Source organism: Mercurialis annua, linkage group LG5 (assembly GCF_937616625.2).
Source record: "Mercurialis annua linkage group LG5, ddMerAnnu1.2, whole genome shotgun sequence".
In the NCBI taxonomy this organism is placed as follows: domain Eukaryota; kingdom Viridiplantae; phylum Streptophyta; class Magnoliopsida; order Malpighiales; family Euphorbiaceae; genus Mercurialis; species Mercurialis annua.
This window is the reverse complement of record NC_065574.1, coordinates 29,579,124-29,605,014: the sequence shown is the minus strand read 5'-3', so window position 1 is coordinate 29,605,014 and position 25,891 is coordinate 29,579,124. Positions and strand designations below refer to the sequence as shown.

The 25,891-nt window shown below is 33.2% G+C and overlaps 1 protein-coding gene across 1 annotated transcript; it reads right to left on the bottom strand.

The window, feature by feature from the left end:
* Positions 1 to 17,357: 17,357 nt before the first annotated feature.
* LOC126681772 (uncharacterized) lies at positions 17,358 to 25,046 on the bottom strand. Its single transcript, XM_050377323.2, has 9 exons — positions 24,952 to 25,046; positions 19,877 to 19,948; positions 19,551 to 19,786; positions 19,264 to 19,473; positions 18,811 to 18,903; positions 18,108 to 18,677; positions 17,940 to 18,011; positions 17,728 to 17,806; positions 17,358 to 17,653 (listed from the first exon to the last, which is right to left on the bottom strand). Exons 2-6 carry the CDS (start codon positions 19,941 to 19,943, stop codon positions 18,153 to 18,155), a joined length of 1,131 nt encoding a protein of 376 aa, XP_050233280.1. The 5' UTR covers positions 19,944 to 19,948; positions 24,952 to 25,046; the 3' UTR covers positions 17,358 to 17,653; positions 17,728 to 17,806; positions 17,940 to 18,011; positions 18,108 to 18,152.
* Between the last annotated feature and the right edge of the window lie 845 nt (positions 25,047 to 25,891).

Sequence of the window (25,891 nt, the reverse complement as noted above, 5' to 3'; positions counted from 1 at the left end):
AACGTTACGAAAGAAAACCAAACGTTTAAAACGTTACGAAACAAATCTAAACGTTTCACATTTTTAGCGATTTATGCAAAACCTTAACAAACGTTACTAAATAAATCCAAGCATTTCAACTTATTAGCAATTTAAGCCAAATGTTTACAAATGTTATGAAACAAATCCAAGAGTTTCACCTTTTTAGCAATTTAAGGCAAATGTTTACAAACGCTACGAAACAAATCCAAGTGTTTCACCTTTTTAGCGATTTAAGCCGAACGCTAACAAACATTACGAAACAAAACCAAACATTTCACAATTTTAGCAATTTAAGCAAAACATTTACAAACGTTACAAAACAAATCCAAACGTTTCCCTATTTTAGCGATTTAAGCCAAATGTTTAAAACGTTACGAACAAATCCAAACATTTCGTTTTTAGGGATTTATGCCAAACTTTTAAAAATGTCACGAAACAAATCCAAACGTTTCACCTTTTTAGCGATTGAAGCCACACGTTTACAAACGTCACGAAACAAATCCAAACGTTTCACCTTTTTAGTGATTGAAGCCAAACATTTACAAACGTTACGAAACAAATCCAAACGTTTCACCTTTTTAGCGATTTAAGCCAAACCTTTACAAACGTTACGTAACAAATCCAAACGTTTCACCTTTTTAGCGATTTAAGCCAAGAGTTTACAAATGCTACAAAACAAATCCAAACGTTTCACCTTTTTCGCGATTTAAGCCAAACGTTTACAAACATTTAGAAACAAATCCAAACGTGTATCCTTTTTATCGATTTAAGCCAAATGCTTACAAACGTTACGAAATAAATCGAAACATTTCACCTTTTTTACAATTTAAGTAAAACGTTTACAAAGGTTAGGAAACAAATCCAAATATTTTACCTTTTTAGAAATTTAAGCCAAACGTTTACAAACGTTGCGAAACAAATCCAAGCGTTTAACCTTTTTAGCAATTTAAGCCAAACATTTACAAACGATACGAAACAAATCCAAACATTTCACCTTTTTAGCGATTTAAGCCAAACGATTACAAACGGTACGAAACAAATCCAAATGTTTCACCTTTTTAGCGATTTAAACTAAACGTTTACAAACGCAAGGAAACAAATCCAAATGTTTTGCCTTTTTAGCAATTTAAGCCAAACGTTTACAAAGGTTATGTAACAAATACAAACGTTTCATCTTTTTAGCGATTTCAGCCAAACGTTGACAAACTTTACGAAACAAATCCAAACGTTTCACCTTTTTAGCGATTTAAGCCAAACGTTTGCAAACATTATAAAACTAATCTAAACGTTACACCTATTTAGCGATTAAAGCCAAACATTTACAAAGGTTATGAAACAAATCCAAATGTTTCACATTTTTAGCGATCAAAGCGAAACATTTACAAACATTACGAAAAAAATCCAAGTGTTTCACCTTTTTAGTAATTGAAGCCAAACTTTACAAATGATACGAAACAAATTCAAGTGTTTCACCTTTTTAGCAAATTAAGCCAAACATTACAAACGTTACGAAACAAATCCAAACGTTTCACCTTTTTAGCGATTTAAGCCAAACGTTTGCAAACATTACAAAACAAATCCAAACGTTTCACCTATTTAGCGATTAAAGCCAAACATTTACAAAGGTTATGAAACAAATCCAAATATTTCCCCTTAGCGATTAAAGCGAACCATTTAAAAACGTTACGAAACAAATCCAAGCGTTTCACCTTTTTAGCAATTGAAGCCAAACATTTACAAATGTTACGAAAAAAATTCAAATGTTTCCCTTTTTCGCAATTTAAGCCAAACGTTACAAACTTTACGAAACAAATCCAAATGTTTCACCTTTTTAGCGATTTAAGCCAGACGTTTACAAACATTACAAAAGAAATCCAAACGTTTCACCTTTTTAGCGATTTAAGCCAATTATTTACAAACGTTAGAAAACAAATCCAAACGTTTCACCTTTTTTATCAATTTAAGCCAAACGTTTACAAACGCTACGAAACAAATCCAAACGTTTCACCTTTTTAGCGATTTAAGCCAAACGTTTACAAACGGTACGAAACAAATCTAAACGTTTTGCCTTTTTAGCAATTTAATCCAAACATTTACAAACGTTTCGAAACAAATCCATACATTTCGCCTTTTTAGCAATTTAAGCCAAAGGTTTACAAACGTTACGAAATAAAACCAAACATTTAAAACGTTAAAAAACAAATCCAAACGTTTCACATTTTTAGCGATTTATGCAAAACCTTAACGAATGTTACGAAACAAAACCAAGCGTTTCATCTTTTTAGCAATGTTTACAACCGTTACGAAACAAATCCAAGCGTTTCACCTTATTAGCAATTTAAGCCACATGTTTACAAATGTTACGAAACAAATCCAAGCGTTTCACCTTTTTTGCAATTGAAACCAAACGTTTACAAACGTTACGAAACAAATCCAAAAGTTTCACCTTTTTTGCGATTTAAGCCAAACGCTAACAAACGTTACGAAACAAAACCAAACATTTCATGTTTTTAGCAATTTAAGCAAAACATTTACAAACTTTACAAAACAAATCCAAGCGTTTCCCCATTTTAGCGATTTAAGCCAAATGTTTAAAACGTTACGAAACAAATCCAAACAATTCCTTTTTAGGGATTTATGCCAAACGTTTACAAACGTCACGAAACAAATCCAAACGTTTCACCTTTTTAGCAATTGAAGCCAAACATTTACAAACGTTACGAAACAGATCCAAACGTTTCCCCTTTTTGCGATTTAAGCCAAACGTTTACAAACGTTACGCAACAAATCCAAACGTTTCACCTTTTTAGCGATTAAAGCCGGATATTAAAAACCCTAGATCACTGAACTTATCTGTTATTACAGAAAGGGTACTGAACTTCATTTTATAACAAAATGGTCACTGAGTTATATCTTTTATTACAACGGGAAGTCACGACGGCTGATTCGGTCAAATTTTGTTACAAAAAGGTCACTAACTTATCGAGAATTATAAAAAGGTCACTAAACTTATCGAGAATTATAAAAAGGACACTGATTTATATTCCTATTTGTAATTCCGGCTTGCCGCATAAGTAAAAACAGTGCTTTTTAGTGGCAAAACTGTGCGTTTTATACGAGTGACATCTCGTTGTAACAAATGGTATAGTTTAGTGACTTTTTTTGTAACAAAATGAATTTTAGTACCTTTCTGTAATAACAAGTAAGTTTAGTGATTTGGAGTGTTTAATATCCAATTAAAGCCAAACGTTTACAAACATTACAAAACAAATCCAAACGTTTCACCTTTTTGGCGATTTAAGCCAAACGTTTACAAACGTTACCAAACAAATCCAAACGTTTCGCCTTTTTAGCGATTTAAGCTAAACGTTTACAAACGTTACGAAACAAATCCAAACATTTCACCTTTTTAGCGATTTAAGCAAAACGTTTACAAAGGTTACGAAACAAATCCAAGCGTTTTACCTTTTTAGAAATTTAAGCCAAACATTTACAAACGTTACGAAACAAATCCAAGCGTTTAACCTTTTTAGCAATTTAATCCAAACGTTTACAAACGGTACGAAACAAATCCAAACGTTTTACCTTTTTAGAAATTTAAACCAACCGTTTTTAAACGATACGAAACAAATCCAAACATTTCACCTTTTTAGCGATTTAAGCAAAACGTTTAAAAAGGTTACGAAACAAATCCAAGCGTTTTACCTTTTTATTGAGTGTCCACGTGTTTATTCTGATCCCCATCAAGTAGTATGAGACTCACTACTTCCTATAATTTAGTAACTCTTTACTAATCAGGAGAATAAACAGAGGTGACGATCTTTCTGGGATAATGCAATGCCCTTATTCGCAGGACCCCATCGATCGTGAACGGTTATTTAGATCACTTGTATAATAGAATCTATCACTCATATTCTTAACACCTTAAGAATAGATTCTATCACAATGTGATAAGGACAATACGTAATAAATGAACACTTAGTTGATGAGACACTTAGTTCAAATAGAACATATATATCTTTGCCATTTGGGATTAATTCTACAAATATACACGATCAAATGGCCCTAGGGCACATACTACTAACAGGCTTAAATCGCTAAAAAGGTGAAACGTTTGGATTTGTTTCATATCGTGTGTAAACGTTTGGCTTAAATAGCTAAAGAGGTGAAACATTAAGATTTGTTTCGTAACGTTTGTAAATGTTTGGCTTAAATCATTAAAATAGGCAAAACGTTTGAATTTGTTTGGTAAAGTTCTAAACGTCTGGATTTGTTACGTCAAGTTTGTAAACGTTTGGCTTAAATCATTAAAAAGGTTAAACGTTTGGATTTGTTTCTTTACGTTTGTAAATGTTTGGCTTAAATCGCTAAAAATTTGAAACATTTGGTTTTGTTTCGTAACGTTTGTAAACGTTTGTCTAAAATCTCTAAAAATGTGAAACGTTTCGATTGGTTTCGTAACGTTTTAAATGTTTGGCTTAAATCGCTAAAAAGGATAAACGTTTGGATTTGTTCATAACGTTTGTAAATGTTTGGCTTAAATAGCTTTAAAGGTGAAACGTTAGGATTTGTTTCGTAACGTTTGTAAACGTTTGGCTTAAATTGCTAAAAAGGTGAAACATTTGGATATGTTTCTTAACGTTTGTAAACGTTAGCCTTAAATCGCTAAAAATGTGAAATGTTTGATTTTATTTCATAACGTTTGTAAACGTTTGGCATAAATCGCTAAAAATGTTAAAAGGTGAAACATTTAGATTCAAAGGTGAAACGTTTGGATTTCTTTCGTAATTTTTTAAACGTTTGGCTTAATTCGCTTAAAAGGTGAAGCATTTGGGTTTGTTTCATAATGTTTCTAAACATTTGGCTTAAATAGGTAAAAAGATAAAACGTTAGGATTTGTTTCGTATCGTTTGTAAACGTTTGGCTTAAATCGCTAAAAAGGTGAAACATTTGGATTTTTTTCGTAGCGTTTGTAAATATTTAGTTTATATCGTTAAAAAGGTGAAACGTATAGATTTGTTTTGTAGCGTTTGTAAATGTTTGGCTTAAATCGCTAAAAAGGGGAAACGTTTGGGTTTGTTTCATAACCTTTTAAATGTTTGGATTTGTTTCGTACGTTTGTAAACATTTGGCTTAAATCACTAAAAAGGTGAAACATTTTGTTTTGTCTCGTAACGTTTCTAAACGTTTGGCTTCAATCGCTAAAAAAGTGAAACGTTTGGATTTGTTTCGTAACGTTTGTAAAGGTTTCGCTTAAATCGCTAAAAATGTGAAAGTTTGGATTTGTTTCGTAATGTTTGTAAACGTTTGGCTTCAATCGCTAAAAAGGGGAAACATTTGGATTTGTTTAAATAGGTTTGTAATCATTTGGCTCAAATCGCTAAAAATGTGAAACCTATGGTTTTGTTTGGTAACGTTTGTAAACGTTTGGCATAAATCGCTAAAAATGTGAAATGTTTGGATTGGTTTCGTGACGTTTGTAAATGTTTAGTTTAAATCGCTAAAAAGGTGAAACGTTTGGATTGGTTTCGTAACGTTTTAAACGTTAGGATTTGTACGTTTTAAATGTGTGGCTCAAATTGATTCAAAGGGGAAACGTAACGTTTGTAAGCGATTGGCCTAAATCGCTAAAAAGGTGAAACGCTTGGTTTTGTTTAGTAACATTTGTAAAAAGTTTTGATTGGAATGTTTTAAACGTTTGGTTTAAATCGCAAAAAAGGTGAAACGTTTGGATTTGTTTCGTAACGTTTTAAATGTTTGGATTGGTTTTGAAACATTTTAAATGTTCGGTTTAAATCGCTGAAAAGGTGAAACGTTTGGATTTGTTTCGTAACATTTTAAACGTTTGGATTGGTTTTTCAACATTTTAAATGTTTGGCTTAAATCGCTTAAAAGGTGAAAGATTTGGATTTGCTTCTTAACGTTTTAAACGTTTGGCTTAAATCGCTAAAAAGGTTAAGCGTTTGGATTGGTTTCGTAGCGTTTTAAACGTTTGGATTAAATCTCTAAAAAGGGGAAACGTTTGGGTTTGTTTCGTAATGTTTTCAACGTTTGAATTTGTTTCGTAAAGTTTGTAAATGTTTGGCTTAAATCACTAAAAAGGTGAAACATTTGGTTTTGTTTTGTAACGTTTGTAAACGTTTGGCTTGAATCGCTAAAAAGGTGAAACATTTGGATTTGTTTCGTAACGTTTGTAAATGCTTGGCTGAATAGCTAAAAATATGAAACGTTTGGATTTGTTTCGTAATGTTTGTAAATGTTTGGCTTAAATTTCTAAAAAGGTGAACATTTAGATTTGTTTCGTAACGTTTTAAACGTTTGCATTTGTTTCGTAACGTTTGTAAACGTTTGGCTTAAATCTCTAAAATGGAGAAACGTTTGGTTTTGTTTGGTAACATGTGTAAACGTTTGGATTCAATCGCTAAAAAGGTGAAATATTTTGATTTGTTTCGATAAGTTTGTAAACGTTTGGCTTAAATCGCTAAAAATGTGAAATGTTTCGTTTTGTTTCGTAATGTTTGTAAACGTTTGGCATAAATCGCTAAAAATGTGAAACGTTTGGATTGGTTTCGTAACGTTTTAAACGTTTAGATTGGGTTCGTAACGTTTTAAACTTCTAGATTGGTTTTGTAACGTTTTAAACGTTTGTATTTAAAACGTTACGAAACCAATCTACACGTTCACCAATTTAGAGATTTAAGCCAAACATTTACAAACATTACGAAATAAATCCAAACGTTTCATATTTTTAGCTATTCAGCCAAACGTTTACAAACGCTGCGAAATAAATCCAAACGTTTCCCCTTTTTAGCGATTTAAGCCACAGGTTTAAAACGTTACAAAACCAATCCAAACGTTTAAAACGTTACTGATGGTTTTAAATGATCGTCTTTGTCACTAAGCTCCAACCTGTCAAGATGAACAAGTTGAAAGGATTTGAGCCGTGTTTGGCTCGAACACCCTCCGCTGCCTAAGTCAGTCTCAGTTGGAATCTTAATGAGAATGATAAAGAGTGAATATGAATATTACCCGACTTAGGTCTTCCTACATATATTCCTTAGTCTTTGTGCTATAGTATGATTGTTCTTCTAGCTATCTTTCCATTTAGATATTGTAAGATTCTCCTTAATCCCTGATTTCGTGGGATCACAGCGCTCTCTTGACTTATCAGGTATCAATTCGGTTTTAGCTATGTATTGGGTCGGGGACTTACTGAGGCTGGTCTCTGGGACTGCATCCAATGTCCTTATTGAGTGTCTTGTGCGTTGTTCTAGTTCCATATCCATCATTAGTCCCTCCCGAAAAACAAGTCTTCAAGTATTTATGCTTGTTCGTTTAGCTTCCTATTGGGCTTGATTTTCGACCCAATTGTTTCTGAGATGCTCTTTCTTGGGCCGAGCTGCAGTATTAACCTTATTTGTTAGTCTTTAATTTCTTCTTTAGTTTTTGAATTTTAAAAATTTGGTTTTTGAAATTCCCCAGACTTCCGAAATATGAATACGTTGATGTTTTCATTAAGTTGACCAGTGTGATGCGGGAACTAGTGGATTGTGTGATTTGATAAATTACAAGTAAGGAGTTTGAGAAGAAATTTGAGGTTATCGAGTGCACATCTCATAGAGTGTAACGTCTAGCAAATGTTTTATCGAGAAATTTATTTCAAATGAAACTTTGTGAAAGTATTTGAAATGTTTTTATCGCGTAATTGTGCCGAGACATATCATGAACATGCAATTAAATGTCACAGATAGAAAATTACATTGAGCACTGCGTATGTTAAATAAATAGAAGAGAAATTAATAATTGATACATGCATAATATTACATGCATCATGTGCATAGAAATGATTACAGTTGGATGTAACTTTTTTGGGATGAGAGATGTCATCACCCTGGTGCACAATTATGTAAAATGGATTTTATCGATAAAGTGTTTGAGAAATATATTTTGAAACGAGCTCGCGAGTCACATTGTAATAAACTTATTTATAAAGTTGTCGGATTTCAAATAATTTTGAAACTGTTACCGAAAGGTAGCTAGACAAATACTTTGTGATGATGGTGGTAAATTTTGGACGATTACGTTGTCAGAATCGTTGGTTTCATAGAAAGTAAAAACTAATTTTAGGTTGCACTCGTGAAATAATTGTGCCAAGTGCAGTGGGTGGTGAGATTCAGATTAGGAAGTTTTTGTGATAATTTCTGATTTGTGATAAGGATTTGTGGATTAAGGAAATTGGTTATGCTCCATGTATGTGTTTACACAACGTTTTAAAAAGAGATTTCATTTTCTTACAAATATGATTTTTGTCCAAGTACTTTGGGTATATTGGTATAAAGGTATTTTCGTAAACAAATAGATTTGAACTGCTAAATTTTATCTTTTGGAGGAAAGAAAGAAATGTCATCAAATTTGATTCAAAAGGAATAATAATTTTTTTCCTTCAGTTGAACGGTTTCTTAAAATTGTGTTTTTGTTGAAAACAAAAATTTGGAAGCGACTTAAATTTTGGATGTTTGGAACATCAATGTGTATTTTAATTATAGAGACTTTCGCCACTGCTTGATTTTATTATTTATTAGAAAAGTATATATTACTTACATAAGTTAGATTTAAAGATAACATAAGTTTTGTCAGTTGAATTGTTTCATATTTTGCAAATGTATTTAAAAATAAGGGGAAATTTGCAGATTCAAAATGCGAATATTTTGAAAATTTTCAGGGGTTTACAGAACTGATGGTTTTTCAACGGTAGAAGCACTTCGATTCTTAATATAAAAAGAGGCGTAAGACAAAAGTCTTTTAAAGAGAAGTGGAAAATTTTGAATATAAAACGTTTTGTGTATTGAGAGATTTTATACTCCCTTCAGTTTGGTTTGGAGCATAATTAACAGTCTGGTCAGGGTGAATTGGTCGTAGTGATCTCTCGTTGTATATGAGGTTATAGTCAATTGATTGAATAATTTTGAGAATTTAAATTGGTTAGGATATATGAACTAGCTGATTCGAAAATCGATGATAGTGGTTAGTGAGTTTCGACAACAATGTTGTTTGGTCGATATTGTTGTTGAGGGTTTAATTGTTGAAAGTCTGGTTACCTGTTGGTTTGAATATTAAACCTTTTGTGTGTGGAATAAGTTAAATCTGTGAAACATAGTTAGGGTGCAAGTTAATGGTTTAATTACCTTATGTTATTACGGGTTGTTTATTTTTACATCATTGGAGGAATAATTATGATTGAGATTGTCTGTCCCTAATTTGTGGATTCGGTTATCATGAGATAAGGTTCACGTATTCTTTTGAACGACGATATGAGTTTTGTGTTTTATGATTCGCGAAATTGATAGTATTATCGAACTTGGTATTGATCGTTGGACAAGGGAGGGAAGGGCAGAGGCCTTTGGTGTCCCCCCAGTCAAGAATTGGGGCCATTTGACCTCCTGCGAATTAAAGAAAAGAGGAGGTCAAAAAAAGCAAGGCGTTAATTAATATTAATTAAAGGTCCAACTGATCACCACGTCTATATTGTAAATATGCAGTTACGAATAATCCGGCCAAAGTAATAGGATCATCCTAGTAGTGTTTGCTTTTGGCTGAAATATTATTTAGTTATTATTGAGCATTGTTATCAATTATGTTTGGTGTCGTACTCGTTATAAATGGACAAGTGAACAAGTGTTGCGGAACGCAAGATTATAACAGTGTATTTTTCAATTTTCTTGATTGAAATGTTAGAGTTGATATTGTAAGAACTGTAGATTGAACTTCGAGATTGTTCTTGAACTTTAATGATATGGATTTCGTATTCGTTAAGATTCGAGCTAGTTTTGGAAGCCAACTTGTTAAAAAGTAATTGTGACTCCCAGTTGGATAATTTTTGTTTGTTCACTTTTGTGTTGATCGAGTAATCGTTAGAGTTCCGAGTTGTTAGATTAAATATTTTGCGCGTATATGCGTTGTCACCGTTCAAATAGCGAATCAGTTTTAGATTTAAAATTCGAGGTCGAATTTTTCTTAGGTTGGGGAGAATGTAATACCCCATATGTTTTCGGTGTGTTTCGTCTTGTGTTGACCTTCTCTAGGTAAATTTTTTTTTTAGAGTTATAATTGGAAGAGATTCGAGGTTTCGTTCTTGATTATCCTGTAATACCCCGTATTTTCTGATTTGTTTTGGTGATTTAGTTGTCCGTTTAAAGTTTGGTCTGTGATGGCCTTTGGTTGTGTTTTCGCTTCGTCATGTTCTCTTTGTGATTCCGACTTGTTTTCGGATTGATATATGTTCGGATTAGCATATGTGATACCTTGGTTGTGTTATGTTGGGTGACTTATGTGTACCCCTTGAAACTCTATGTATTTGATGTTGAATTGATTCATTTCCGGGTTGTTATCGAAACAGTGTTTACATGATTTTCAAATCTGCCATGCTGTAGTAAAACGTCCATATCTCATAATTGAACCGTCGGATCGAGCTGCATTTTTGATATGTGGTACCTAAGAGGATTATCTTTCATTCGACCGTTCAGATCGTCGTTTTGACCCTTTTGCGGGTCAACCGGACCTTTGAACCGGACGTGTTGGGTCGATCAAGCCGTAGGTCCGGTTCACTTCGTTTTTCGGGTTTCAGTGTGTAAAATGGTTCTATAACCGGTTCTACTGGGCAGAACCGGCCATAGAACCGGTTGGGTTCGTTTTGGAGGCTTTAAATAGACTTTTACTCGACCTAAACAGACTCTATTCAATTTTTAAAACCCTAATCTCATTCTAAACTATTTCTAGGCGATTTACCTTCAAATCTTTGGTTCCTCAATCAATTGGTAAGTGATTAATCCATCTCTTTTCATTCCAAATATTTGATTCATCATTTGATTCGATTAGTGTTTCATCTTGTCTTTTGGTTGTATGTTTAGTTGCTGATTTATTCTTGATCTAGAATTGATATATCATATTTGAATTGTCAAGGCATGTTGTGTTGTTAAAGGTGATCGATTATGCTTGGGTTGTTTTCGTTTTGTTTATGCGTGTTTATGGGTTTCAATCAAATTGAAATGCTAGGGCTGCCCATAATCAAATTTCTATGATATTATTGTTGGATTTCAATTATGTTAATTCATATTAGGAAGGTTAGGTTATATGACCATAGATGTGTTACTTTGTTATACCTTGTATCATTTGATTTGTACGCCTTTGGTTGATTATTGAATCCGAATTGAGTTATTCAATTGCTAGTGCATATGAGGTTTAGAATTATGGATTCATTTGGATATTATAAATTGTTTGGTTGCTTAGATTTGTCCAAGCATAATTATAGGGCTGATTTGCATGTATTTGCGATTCATAATTGTTGGGCTATCTATTGTTGTTTTGAATCCAAGTTTGATGATTGTTAAATGAGTTGGTATGTTGATGAATGCCTATAAACTGTTTTGGCTTAATTTAAATGTTTAGGACTGTTTTGTATAATGTTCTTAGGATAATATTATACATGGATTGTAGTGTTCATTTCATGTTGGTTTATGCCTAGACTAAACTAAGAAATGTTGTGCTTTTCCATGCTCCATTTTTAAGTATGAGATTGATGTTTAGTTGGTTATTGGAATTGCTTCGGCATGAAGAATACGCTTATCTTTAATTTGTTTGCTAAGGCATGTTTTGACTTGTGTTGTCTTTTAAAGCGTATTGGTTCATTATGGATTTTATCAAACACTTTGTTGCGTGTTGATTAGTTGGTTCGTTAAATGATATTGAGTTCCTTACTTTTCAAACTCGGGTTTTAAATTATTATTTGATTCCAGATTTTAATCATTGGTTTCCAACTTGGTTATGTTGGGTCGGGTTAGACTTGGATCGCCCGACATGCGAGTTAAGCTTGGAAGTCATGGTTGACTCGGCTAAGTACCATTTTGTGTATTGAAAGTTTTACCAAATGGTTTGAAAAGGTTTCCGGATTATATTTTCAAATGGAACTCAATAGGGCTTAACTTGTTGTATGGTTTTGGCTATAGTTTGAGTATATGTATTTACTATGTATTTGGCTTATGTGTTAACATTGATTTTTGTTTTGTGCTAGTCCTATGTGGTGTCTATTACTCTCTAGAGTTAGAGGATGATATTAATTACGATTTATGTTTTTTTAGACTCGTTGACAGCTCGTGCGTCGAAGTCAAATCAGGTTTAGTTGCTTGCCCGGTTTATCTCGTGGATTCGCAAGCAGTGAGTTTGTACTTACTATTTACCGCTTTATTAAGTAAATTGTTATTTTAATATATAAATATATACTGTATGTATATTTTGAACTGTTTTTCCACTATGGCTTTTAGTTGGAACATGCTACCTAATTGGCATCATTAGGACTCGTGCACACTGGTATTAATCTAAATAAGGTATGTGATATGTGGTGGTAACTCGGTCTGATCATAGCTCTCAGGACCAGTAGAGTAACTCGGTGTAGCTCAACTCTCGGGACTCTGGTTATGGGTTAAGAGTGATCGGTGGTAACTCGGTGTAGCTTAGCTCTCGGGACCAGGCCTATTGGATTATGGTTATTTTTAGTACTTTCGATTAGGGTTCCAACTATTATACGTAATGTATATATTAAATGTTTTAAAAGAGTTTTAAAGGTTTTCCACTTGATAAATGTAAATAGTGGTATGAACTCATCTCAGTATATCTGACCCCGTTTTTTACCCAATTTTTCCTGGGTTATGATAGGAGCGAGTCAGTTGCTCTCCGATTATTTATTTCCTCAGAGGTTTTACTTTATTTAATAAAGTTATTAAACTGATTTTATTCTTAGACCGCAGTAATAATTAGAAGACTTATATGTCTAATACTTGTTATAAACTTATTTAATGGATTATTACTGTATTGGCATTCTTTAATTAATTTGGGTTAATATGTACTCCTCCAATGTTTAAGACTCAAAGTTGGCGGAACATTTTATAATAAATGTTGTATATTATGAACTGCTAGAACAAGGCTGAATTCTCGGTTGCCCCGAGCATTGGTTTTCTTGCAGGTTTATGTATTTGTTGGTTATTCGCAAGGCTAGCTACGGTTTTTGGTACAACCATACCCATACCCTAGCGCCGGTCGCGATCCATGAAATTGGGTCGTGACAATATTTCAGACGAGCTTTATGTGGGAGAGTTTGTATTCCTTCGTTTGGTTTCACCTATAAATGGCGTTATCATTTTATGTTAAGTGGAAATTAGTGTTGATACTGTTTGTGATCATTTGAGATTGTTCGGTTTATGAAAGTGGTGGTTTGGAGTTATCGTTCGAGGAACAAACTTTTGAGTTTTTGCTTACGCAAGTTCTTAGGTCGTTAAGCACGGAATTCCTATGATTACAATTTGGGTTTGTTACTTGGTTGAGGAGTGTTCCCGCGAAACAAAGTTTGTTTTGCAGAGTTAAAAATTACTTTCCTTGATTATTTTGGGTGTCATGTTTATGTGTTTTTACGTTGGCTATATGCGTTTTCGTTGGGACAGCATATAGTTTTATGATATGTTATTACGCGGGTAGTGTTGTTTTAAATTCGAGGACAAATTTTATATAAGTTGGGGAGATTATAATATCTCGTGATTTTCCGCCATGGTTTTGTTGTGCTTCCGACTTAGTTTCGGATTGTTAATAGTGGACTTAGCAAGTGTAGCACTTTGTTTGGGGTTTGAGTTGTATCTTGTATGTGTCGCATGTGTCGTGTGAGTTTTCGATGGCGATTTAATTTGTATTCGGTTTATAATCTATGATTTATTCTTGTACCTTCTGAATCTTACATGTTTTGAGAAAACATTCATATCTCCCAATTTAATCGTTGGATCGGGCTCAGTTTTAGATTGTGCCCAAGAAAAAGTTGACCGTTGGAGCAAAAATTGAGGCGCGTTGGACGGCGTGATGGGCCATTGCACCTCACCTGTAATTTTATATCGGAGCATATAAATTGACCCCTTATTCGACCCATATCAGACACAACTCATTATATAAACCCTAGGCACTTAGAAACTCTCTGAAATACAAATTCCTTTGCTATCTCTCACGTCCTTGGCTTCGGTAAGTGATTCTAACACTCCGTTCTTCGTCTAATCAATTCCTTATTGCGTATGTCGATTATTAGTTGATTTAATCCCTTTTTCCAACGTGTTGTGGGTGTTGATTCACTGTTTTCATTCTGATCTTGTTTCTTAATGGTATGTGTTGCTATCCCTTAAATTTCTGAGTATGGATTCATGTGTTAGGTTGCTAGATTGCGTTCTAATGTGTTATACCTATGTTGTGGCTGATGTGATCTCTGAGTTGTTAAGTCAAATCTGTAGCAGGGCGTTTAACTTTATATTGGCTTGCTTATACCAATAGAATTGAAGTTTGATTGTCGGGTTTAAGTGCTAATTGATTTCGCATGCATATGGATTTTTAATTAGCTGTTTTAACATTGTTATAAAGGGCTAGAAATTCATGTTTATGGGTTGTTCATATGTGTTGGATCAGTGTTACATCTTTTTGCATGCTTCGTAAATCATAAGTTGATTGGTTTCCTTGTAAACGTATGATTTCACCTTGTTTATGTGTTAAGTACACTTCATCGATATAGTTGTTGCCCATAATCGTATTGGGGCTGTTTTGCATCGTTCTTGGCATGTTAACATTGCTTTGTTTGTGTTATACTCATTTGTGTTGATTATGCCTTAGTAGACAAGTTTATGCCATGATTTGGTTATCGTTTTAAGTCTGAGTTGAACGTTTAAATGTGTCACGACCCATTTTCATGAATCGTGACCGGCGCTAGGGTATGGATATGGTTGTACCAAAATACGTAGCTAGCCTTACAGATAACGAACTTATAACGTTTAAAACAATGTACCTACATAAAACCACATGCTCGGGGGCAACCGAGAATCCATCCTAGTCTAGCAATACATTTAAGCAACATATATTCAAAGTATACTTAATCTCAAATTAAATTCCAACAGCATGACAAATAATATATAATACCAAAATCACTGTAATCATGCCAAAGCTGATAAAATAATAGTTGAACCATGCCAACAAACAATAGTCTAAAAATATAAGTATAAGACTAAAACAATAATAATATTATACTACTACTGTGGTCTAAGAGTTTAAAACAGTTCGACTCTTTATTCTGAAAATAAAATAAAGAACCTCGGAGAATGAAGAAACGAAGATCGATCAATGCTCAAATCATAAACCTGGAAAATTTGGGAAAACAACGGGGTCAGATTTACTGAGTAGAGTTTATATAACCATTTACTTTTATTAAGTTGAAAACCTTTAAAAACGTTTAATAAAACATTTTCATTATGGATTAGCAATGAAACCATAAACCACAATTCTAAATCCATTGTCGTGTAGGTGAGACATATCTCAATAACCGATCCCTGACTACCACTTAATAAAATAGTGAGCCCAGGAGACGTATTTTCCGCTGGTACCCTCACAAAGGTGAGACGCATCTCAAACCCACCTCGATACCATAATAATCATTACCGGTGCGTACGCAGTCCTGATGATGCCCATCGAGTAGCACCTTCCAAATCAAATTCACAATGCCGAAAACAGTTCGAAAGCTATTTATACATATACATATACAAAATATAATATTTGCTTAATAAAGAGATAAATAGAGATATAAACTCACTGCTTATTATTCCACGTGAACCTGACAAGCAACCTAACTCTGATTTGCCTTTGAAGTACGAACAGTTGACGGGTCTAGACAAGGTATAAAATCATTATTAATAACATACCCTAACTCTAGAGAGTACTGGTCACCATATAGGACTAGTACAAACAATAAATCACGGTAATACAATCCAGAGAAGCACAAAATACCCAATATGTGATAATGTCCAATTAAATACAAGTCTATTGAGTTCTCGCTTTAAAATCTATTTCATAAAGATTATTTAAATAATCTTTAAATGATCAATTAAATAAATTTTCAACTAGTGGATTAGCCGAGTTACCGATAACTACCAAGCTAACCTCACATCACTACAACAAATTTGACTTTTTTGTGGAATTTACTTTTGCCGCAGAATGCTAAAATATTGCCACTAAACATGTTTGTGGCAAAAATAGAATTTGCCACTGGTTTACCACTGAAAATCCGTCACTAGATGTCTTAATGACAAATTCTGATTTTGTCACTAATAGAAAGTTTTAGTGGCATATTTTTGTTCTGCCACTGATGTCACCATCTATAGTGGTAATTACGTTTTGCCATAAAATATGATATATATTGCCACTAATTGGCATTACAATAGTGGCAATAATTATAATGCCACTAATTTTCTTAAATTTTGTTGCACTATTTTTTTGCCACTAATGAAAAAATTTACTGGCAAATCTTTTTGCCATTATTTATATACAATTAGTGAATTATAATAACCACTAATGAAAAAAAAAAGTAATCGAAGTTAAACAATCCAATTTGAAAAGTATGGTAATATATTAATCTTCAACTATAAATTTTATACTACTTTCTAGAATAACGGAACACGTAATTAAACAAATTAATATTAAATAAACATTCAATCTTCTCTCATAAGTTTACTTAACATTGAGGCCAAAATCAGTAATTAATATTATACACAAGTTATAATTTGTTTTGTTAATAAAAATATTGATTTCATATCACAAATTAATACTAATTTCATATCACAAATTAATACTAATTTCACTTTTGTCCAAAAGAAGAGCTGAAACTTGATGCAAAATATACAATCTTCATTCTCCATAGCTCTTTACAAAATTTGTATGCAAAAATTTTGACAACCTGCTAATTAAAAGAAATAAAAAAAGAAATAATTAGTTCATTTTTATATGAATAGAAGGTGCAAAATAATATTTATTATAACAGCATAAACCACACTTACACATAACAACAGCAACCGAATATCAATCTGTCACATATATTTCCATTGGGATACAGGTTCCATACTAAAGCGTCCTAAATATTCAAGGGTTAACACCAACACAACCTAATTTTAAAGAAGTTACCTTATCCTAGTCATATCGCACACAAACGAACAAACTAGAGATACACTTTATTTCACATAACGGTATGAAAACTAATCAAATTTTATGATCAGGTAAGCATGCTTAGGGACAGAAATACATTACTATCCTCTTGTTCAAGTTCAAAAAATTACACCAACAACAAACAAGTGATGAAGCTATTAAGTTTGTGATATACAAAACGATCACAAACTATATATCAAGTTGATATGCAAAACATTGCAGACCTCACACTTTATTATTGTAAACAAGCAGATCAAATTTTAACAAAATTGTTAAACAATTAACAAAGCGTAAATTGGAAGATAAAAAGTACAAAAATTAACTCACCTGTTAATAAAATTCAATATTAATCTAGAACTGATAAGAGATGGAGCACTTCATCTTTCTAATTTGATTTTTCTATAAAAAATATATTAAAAGTTGGCAATAACTATATTTAATAGTAAATATTAAAAAAAGGACATTTACAATAATGTCAAAATAAATAAAAAATATAATATGTGAAAGGATTAACAACCTTTCATTTGGTGGAATAATCGTTTTGTAGCTGCTTCTTTAGTATTTGAACTTCCAATTACAAGCCTTCGATCTAAAAATTAAGATAGCACTTCAGTATAATTTAATCAGTGTAATTAGCTACTCTAACGTAAATGGCACACTCACGTTGGTCTCCCCGAATGTGGGCCATATAAGCTGCTACATCCTTGACTGAAATCGCACAACTTTTACAATAGTATGTAGGCTGTAGAAAATGATTGCCAATTAGAAAAAATAAATAGCTCAAGAGGTCAATTTATGTTCAAGTCAACTAAGTTCATGAATACAAATGCACATTGATCATGCTAATAGATGAAATATAAATCATTTTGACGTACAACATTGTTTTGTGTTAGATTGGATCCCTTATTCAATATATTCTCAGCAAGTACTGAAGGTGGATGTGAATCCTATAAAATTTAAGATACATTATAGCTACAATGGAACAAGTATAGTTTAAATTATATATAACTGAAATAATTGAACAGAAACAAACTAAAACTTACAACAGTTTGAGGAGGTATCCTGTTGAAAAACTCTTTTTCAAACATTTAGCGCATTTGCTTTTGCATATCTTGTTGCAGCTTATTACGCAACTTACTTTCTAACTCCTCTTGAATTTTCTTCCGAAATTCCACTTTTTTTTCTTTAGAGTATGCATCTAATTCAGCTCGTAACCTTTTATCGAACTCAACTTCTTTTTTAGCTGAAAACTCGGCAATTTTTTGTTCAACTTGAGCCTCAATTAGAGAATTTATAGCATTTTCATCGACAATGTCACTGCACTGATATTTCCCACCAGCATTTACACCTCTAAAAGGTGGAGGTCCTTGGCCCATCCCTCTTTGATACCCTGATTTATGACCTAAAACGATTGTGTAAGCCTCTGGTGTTGAAAGGTTATCTACACAATGTTTTTCTAGTTGTTCGTTATGTAAATCCAAGAGCTTTGTATATGCTTCTTTAGCCTCATCATCTACCCAATTACCACTCTTTTTCTTTTTTTGTTTCTCAAAAAGTCTCACATATTCTGGTAGGATTAGTTCATCATTTTCATCTGGAGGTGGAATGCTTTGCTAAAAAGTGAGATGAAAGTTCCAAGTCAGTAGTTTACATAAAATGAAAAACAAAACATATATTCAGCCGCATAAAATAACAATTACTTATGTTGTCTAATGAAAAAAATTAAGATAGAAATAGAAAATATACCATTTCATGTGCGATTCTTGGAATAGACTTTGTTCCTACACATGCTAACATCTTCTTGTTTTCCCTATTTGCCATATGTGTCTCGCTTAAATTCTTCATTTGACAAACAAGAATGCTAATTAGTGGTATCATGAGTCATAAATACAAGTCATAAATACAATTTCTAATTAAGTTATGATATATGAAAGATACATAGAAATTACTGAACCTATTAATCATTTAACCATTTAGGACTGCACTAGATCTTCATTCAAATAATACAGTTATGAATTAAACTATTAACCTGACTTGAAATTCCTAATGCTATGTCATAAGATAATTCATGTGACAGTTTTAGAAACCAAGTGTTCTAGTGCATATGATGAGTAACTGATTGGACAAGCTACTAATGGAAAAAAATAACACCCAATTTTACATTTGAATAATATCAAAACTCCACAAGTTAAATATTACCTGAAACTTTTGAGTTCCCCAATGCTCCACTAGCCACTTCAATTCATTTGGGTCAACTTCAGAAGGACAGTGACTTAGTCTTTCTTTGTCATTCTTATACTTCCGATAGTAATTTTTTTTTAAATTATATCGCCATGTTCTCAAGCTTCTCATGAGTACACTCTGGACATCATGGTCAACATAAGCACCTTTTGGGAAGATAAACATTCCCTGAAGTAATCCAACAAAATGATAACAAGTTTATGTAAATATATAGATATTAAAAATAATTAAAATGCAAAATTGACCTTAACGGCATCCATGAGTTTTTTCTTCTTATCCTCGCTTATTGCAGCCCAATTCGGAACATTAAGCGGGCAATATTGCTTCACAATATAACTTGTCTCGGTAATGAAATGTTGCGCATTTGGTCCTACAACTCGCCGCAAGCATGGGGGTATCACTATTGGCACTCTTATTTTTTCTATGTCCCTCTTTTTCTTCCACTTTGCACCTCGAGTCTTTCCTCTTTTAGCTTTTACTACTAAAAAATAAACCATAATTATAAAATATAAATATGCTGATTTTTCTAATCTAAAACCACAAATAGAAAAAATAAAGATTAGCATCATACCTTGATTTTCCTCATTTGATCTTAAAGCATCATATAGTCCACTTGATGAGTTAACTTTAACAGCCATTTGAGCTGCATAATTTAAACAATTAAAGTTATAAAAATGAAAACTTCTATTAACTTTTTCGAGATGACAACGATGTTATTGAAACAATATTAAACTATTATTAAACTAACATTAGTAAGTGTAACCTAGATATCGATGAATTCATACATAAAGCAGGATCGACTAATCGTATTCAAAAGAAAGATAAAGCATCTATAAAGCTTAATTAACTCAAATATGAGTAGCACTAGCTGACTTTTGTTTTCCATTTTTGTCATTTGAAACTTACGTTTGACTCCTACAATACCAACATCTTAATAATACTAATAATAGCTAATTTTTATTTATTTGTTTTGTTTTTTTATAAAAACTAGATTAATACCCCGTTGTTTGTATGAAACTCAACCATTTTAATTATGTTTCTATAAACAGTAAAGGAAAATGCACATCACCTTAGTATTAAGTGTTGGATATGGCTCATTTTAGATTTGTCCCACATTGTTTAGAAAAGGGACTTGTGATTGTTGAGCTATATACATATAGTGTAGAATCCCACATTACTTAGGAGTGGAGGGGTGAGGACTTCCTTAGCTTATAAAAGGGAGTCTCCTCTACCCATTGAAACTCATCCCACAACAAGCCTTATCAACTCCTAAGGCTTAGTTGGTTCTCTCTCGAGTTTGTATTTTGTTACAAACAATTAGTGGAGTATTTTGGGCAGTGCCCGAGGATGTAAGCCGGTCATTTCTGGCTGAACCTCGTTAGGTTGGTGTTCTCTTTATTTTTTATTTATTAGCTAACGCTCAGGCTAGTCGAAGTTATGTATTGTGAAGTCATTTATATCGTGTGAAATTCTGTCTAACGAATTTGGTACTTAAGTGGTCCGCCTGTTACCCACCATTCTTTCCTGGGAATTTTCCGGTATAATTATTTAGCACAATATGTGACTTACTAGCGTAATAGATTGAGCTTCCGTAACAATTGGTATCGGAGCTAAGGTTCTATCCTTGGCATATCGGTTAGCTATTAAATAAAAGTTGGAGCAGAAATGTCTGGGAGCAAAAGTCTATCCATGTTGATAGCTTCTTCCTCGGGAAGAATGGCTATGTCGAATGCAAGAATTGTGGTGGGGATTTTTGATGGTACAGGACATTTCGGCATGTGGCAAAGTGAGCTTCTAGACGCTTTATTTCAGCAAGGTCTAGATGTCGCTATTGAAAAAGAGAAACCAGCAGATGTTGATGAGAGAGAATGGAGTAGCATCAATCGTTTAGCATGTGGTACCATTCGGTCATGTCTTTCCAGAGAGCAGAGATATCCTTTCTCAAAGGAAACATCTGCAAGTAGTTTGTGGAAAGCATTGGAGGAGAAATTCTTGAAAAAGAACAGTCAGAATAAGCTTCACATGAAGAAAAGGCTGTTTCGGTTCACGTATCTCCCAGGTACTACTATGAATGAGCACATCACAAATTTCAGCCAATTTGTAGCCGATTGGTTGAATTTGGATGTGACGTTTGATGATGAAGAATTGGCTTTGATGTTGTTGGGATCACTTCCTGAAGAGTTTGAGTTTCTTGAAACTACTCTACTTCATGGGAAGGTTGGTATGTCTCTTAGCAAAGTTTGCGCTGCATTATATAGTTATGAATTGAGAAGAAAAGATAAGAAAGAAAACACTAGTAGTGCAGCAGAAGCTTTGATTGTTAGAGGCCGTTTGAAAAGCCAAACAATTGGGAAGGAAGGGAGATCAAAGTCCCGACCAGAGAAAGATGAATGTGCCTTTTGTCGAGAGAAAGGGCATTGGAAAAGGGATTGTCCCAAATTGAAGAATAAAGGCAAGACTGATAAAGAAAAAGTTGAGTTTTCTTTGAATATAGCTGAGGGTGACGACGAAAAATCAGATCTTTCATTGGTTGTTGTGTCATCGGTAAATACTCCTATTGAATGGCTTCTAGATTCGGGTTGTTGTCATCATATGTGTCCCAATCGGGAATTGTTTGTTGACTTCAAAGAGCTAGAAGGTGGAGTTGTTTACACAGCAAGTGGCAATCCTTGTTTGACAAAAGGAATTGGTTCAATTCACTTGAGGAACCATGATGGGTCAATAAGGATTTTGGAAGATGTTCGTTATGTGCCAAGTTTGACGAAGAAGCTCATTTCTGTAGGAGTCCTAGAATCAAAGGGCTTTGTTGTTACTGCAGTTAATGGAGTTATGAAGGTATTCTCGGGTGCACAGGTTGTCATGAAAGGAATTCGGAAGAACAATAATTTGTATTACTATCAGGGTAATGCAATTCTTGGGTCAGTTATAGTTGCTTCTAGTGATGATAATGAGCTAGAAGAAATCAGTCTTTGGCATTGGCGTTTGGGGCATGATGGTGGAAAATTCTTGACGGTTCTTGCAACTCAAGGATTATTGGAGGGACTACGTCCCTATAATTGGATATATGAACAAGGATTTCCGAACAAGAATGATATTGGCTATAAGGCAAAGTTGGTAGCTAAAAGCTACGTTTGGACGGAAGGAATTGAGGCCATCTCTCGAGTTGTTAAACATTTTTCCATTAGAATTTTGTTGGCCTTAGTAGCATATTTGAATATGGAACTAGTTCAGTTGGACATAAAAACAGTGTTTTTACTTGGATTCTTGGATGGGGAAATCAATTCGACGCAGCCCGATGGACTTAAGGTGGCTGGAGATGAAAATTGGATTATACAGTATACTTTGAATACTGTGGATATTGGTCTAATATTTGGGCAGGACAAGAAAGATGGTCAATATGTAGTTGGGTACAATAATTCGGACTACGTTGATAAACGGCGATCGACTACGAGCTATGTGTTTACACAAGCAAAGGCGTCGTTTAGTTGGAAGTCTACCTTGCAGTCAATAGTTGCTTTGTCTACCACGGAGGTAGAGTACATGGAAAGTGCAGAAGCTGTTAAGGAAGCAATTTGGCTTCATGGGTTGCTTGGTAAATTGGAAATTGAAGAGAATGACCAAGTTTACCATGCAAGGACGAAGCACATTGATGTTCGATATCATTTGGTGCCAGAGGTTATTGAAGAAGGTGGAGTCCTACTTCGGAAGATTTTGACCATGGAAACTCCTGCTCATATGATGACAAAGATTGTGAAAGCAGTCAAGTTCAAACATTGTTTGAATTTGATTAGTGTTCTCAATATTTGAGATTTGAATGTGGCCCGGCCCACGCGATGCGTGAGGGGGGATTGGTTGCTCTGCTCGGTCATGCTATGCGTGAGGGAGAGTGTTGAAGTGGGATCATCCCACATTGGTACTTGACTGCTACAGTTGAGAGTTGGCGCTTTTGAAGCGCAATTGAAGGTACTATTGAAGATAGTCCGAGATGGTAGAGAGAAAATTCGCCAAGGTGGAGATTTGTTGGATATGGCTCATTTTAGATTTGTCCCACATTGTTTAGAAAAGGGACTTGTGATTGTTGAGCTATATACATATAGTGTAGAATCCCACATTGTTTAGGAGTGGAGGGGTGAGGACTTCCTTAGCTTATAAAAGGGAGTCTCCTCTACCCATTGAAACTCATCCCACAACAAGCCTTATCAACTCCTAAGGCTTAGTTGGTTCTCTCTCGAGCTTGTATTTTGTTACAAACAATTAGTGGAGTATTTTGGGCAGTGCCCGAGGATGTAAGCCGGTCATTTCTGGCTGAACCTCGTTAAAAGGTTGGTGTTCTCTTTATTGTTTATTTATTAGCTAACGCTCAGACTAGTCGAAGTTATATATTGTGAAGTCATTTATATCATGTGAAATTCTGTCTAAGGAGTTTGGTACTTAAGTGGTCCGCCTGTGACCCACCATTCTTTCCTAGGAATTTTCCGGTATAATTTTTTAGCACAATACGTGACTTGCTAGCGTAATCGATTGAGCTTCCGCAACATTAAGTTCAAAATTAGTATGCTTAAGTTCTTAATTAGGTTTTAGCAGAACTTTTAAACTACTCAAATTTAAGTTTATTGATTAAGTATCTTTTTTATTTTAGATTTAAAATAAATTTAATCATATTAGCGCACCTCGAGCACTAGAATAATTTTACGCCTCAGAACACTATCGTCTATAATAAATATGCATAAAACTACCTAAGTACTAGGTACTGAAAACAATTAAAAACCAATTCTCCATATTATCATTAACAGTACCTCAATGAAAAGGATATAAACAATTCATCTAATACAAAATCAAAAAAAGAAACAAATAAGTTGTTCTAAAACAGAATTTAACTTTCACTAATTCACAACTTGTACACTGATTAGCCTTATTTAGTTTTTGATTTTGTGAATGGTTATTATGATTAAGTCCTTAGAGAGTTCTTGCAAATCTACAGTATTACATAATTAGTAGGATATGGGTGGTTGAGTTTGGAAAGACAATGGATATCATTACTGAAATTTTGTTTGCTTTTCCACCAATGTAATCATAGTCAATAACCTAAAATTAGCTAATCTTTCTCAATTTTTTGTCTATGCCTATCAAATAAGGAACTCTTTTTACAACATAGGCAAGTCTAAGTTTTCTAAGACAATAAAAAAAGAGAGCCAATTTTTGCAGATCATTGCTTCTGTTTTTCTATCTCTTTGTCACTACTATTGCAATTAAATCTTAAAAAAAAAATAACTTTCACTAATTCATATTTGGGTGTAAATAGTTGAAATTCGTTCTTTGCTACCAATTACTGAAAAATCAATACATGTACAATTCTATAATCATTTTATAATTTTCAGATTTTGAAAAGGGTCCCAAACTCTAAAGTTCTTCTGAGTTAAATACAAAAATATAAAATAAAAATTCTTATCAGTGCATAAGCATAATTCCAACACTAGGAAATTAAGAATCTTGTGAAACCAAAATATAGAAAAGTGCAGTAATTAGAACCAGCTTGTCAAATACCCAAATTTCACATACATCACAATAATTAAAGTAACCACACAAGTCCTTAACCAAATTACATCTAAAAGGTGAATGAAAACTAAATAGACATCTATTTCATACCTACTGAAATCGGCAACAAGAAAACCACCAAAATTCGCACAATTGATGACAACAGCCAATATAGAGCGCCTCTTATGTAAATCGACAATGTTCGATTGAATCAGAAAATTGTGGAGTTTTTGTTACTTTAAACACTTTGGGGATTGTTGAAACAGAATCGTCTAATTTTTTAGGGTTAACTTCTCCTCATTTTTTTTACAAATGGTGTACCTCATCTTAAAACTAAAAAAATAATAAAATTAAATAGGATATTTTAATTTTCATTTCATTCTGCCGCCCTTTTCCAAATGTTAACGCTAAAATTTTAGAATTCTAATGGCAAACTCCTATATGTGCCACTAATACAAAGATAATAATGGAAATATTTAATTTTGCCGCTGTTTTTAATAATATAGTTGCAAACTAAGTCCTCGCCACAAATATATCCAAGTTTGATTGAATTAGTGGCAAAAAAATAATTCCTACTAAATTATTGCCACTAAAAACACATATTGTTGTAGTGCATGTCGGGTGACCCAAGTCTAACCCGACTTAAAACGTTTATCAAATATAAACCCGAGTTTATATTTATAAAATAATTTGGTAAAATAATAATTCACTTTAAAACAGAACTCAATGTCTTCAATTTCAAGTAACCCGAGTTACAAAAAAAAAACTGAACTAAATAAGTTTAGAAAATGTTCGAGGGCTAAACTGTAATTTAGCCAAATTGACATGCTTAGCCAATATTCATAAAATAAAATAATAACCCTAGTAATTATATGAATTTATGCTATAAAATAATTATAATTTTTAAAATGTAATAATAAAAAAACAATCTAAATTAAAATCGACAATATTAATATTTTTAGACTTAAATAATTTTATCGATTAAAATTTTAGAAATGAAAACGATAATTTAAAGTCCGCATTCAACTTAATATTAATTCAATTACCTTTG

Bases quoted from the DNA above. Each gene is read 5' to 3' on its own strand.
- LOC126681772 (XM_050377323.2), bottom strand. From the start codon at position 19,943: ATGGCTGTTAAAGTTAACTCATCAAGTGGACTATATGATGCTTTAAGA. The intron at 19,474-19,550 runs GTCAATTTTGCA...GGATTACTTCAG, and splicing joins AACTCATGGATGCCGTTAAG to GGAATGTTTATCTTCCCAAA. The intron at 18,678-18,810 runs GTATATTTTCTA...CTCACTTTTTAG, and splicing joins CAAGAATCGCACATGAAATG to CAAAGCATTCCACCTCCAGA.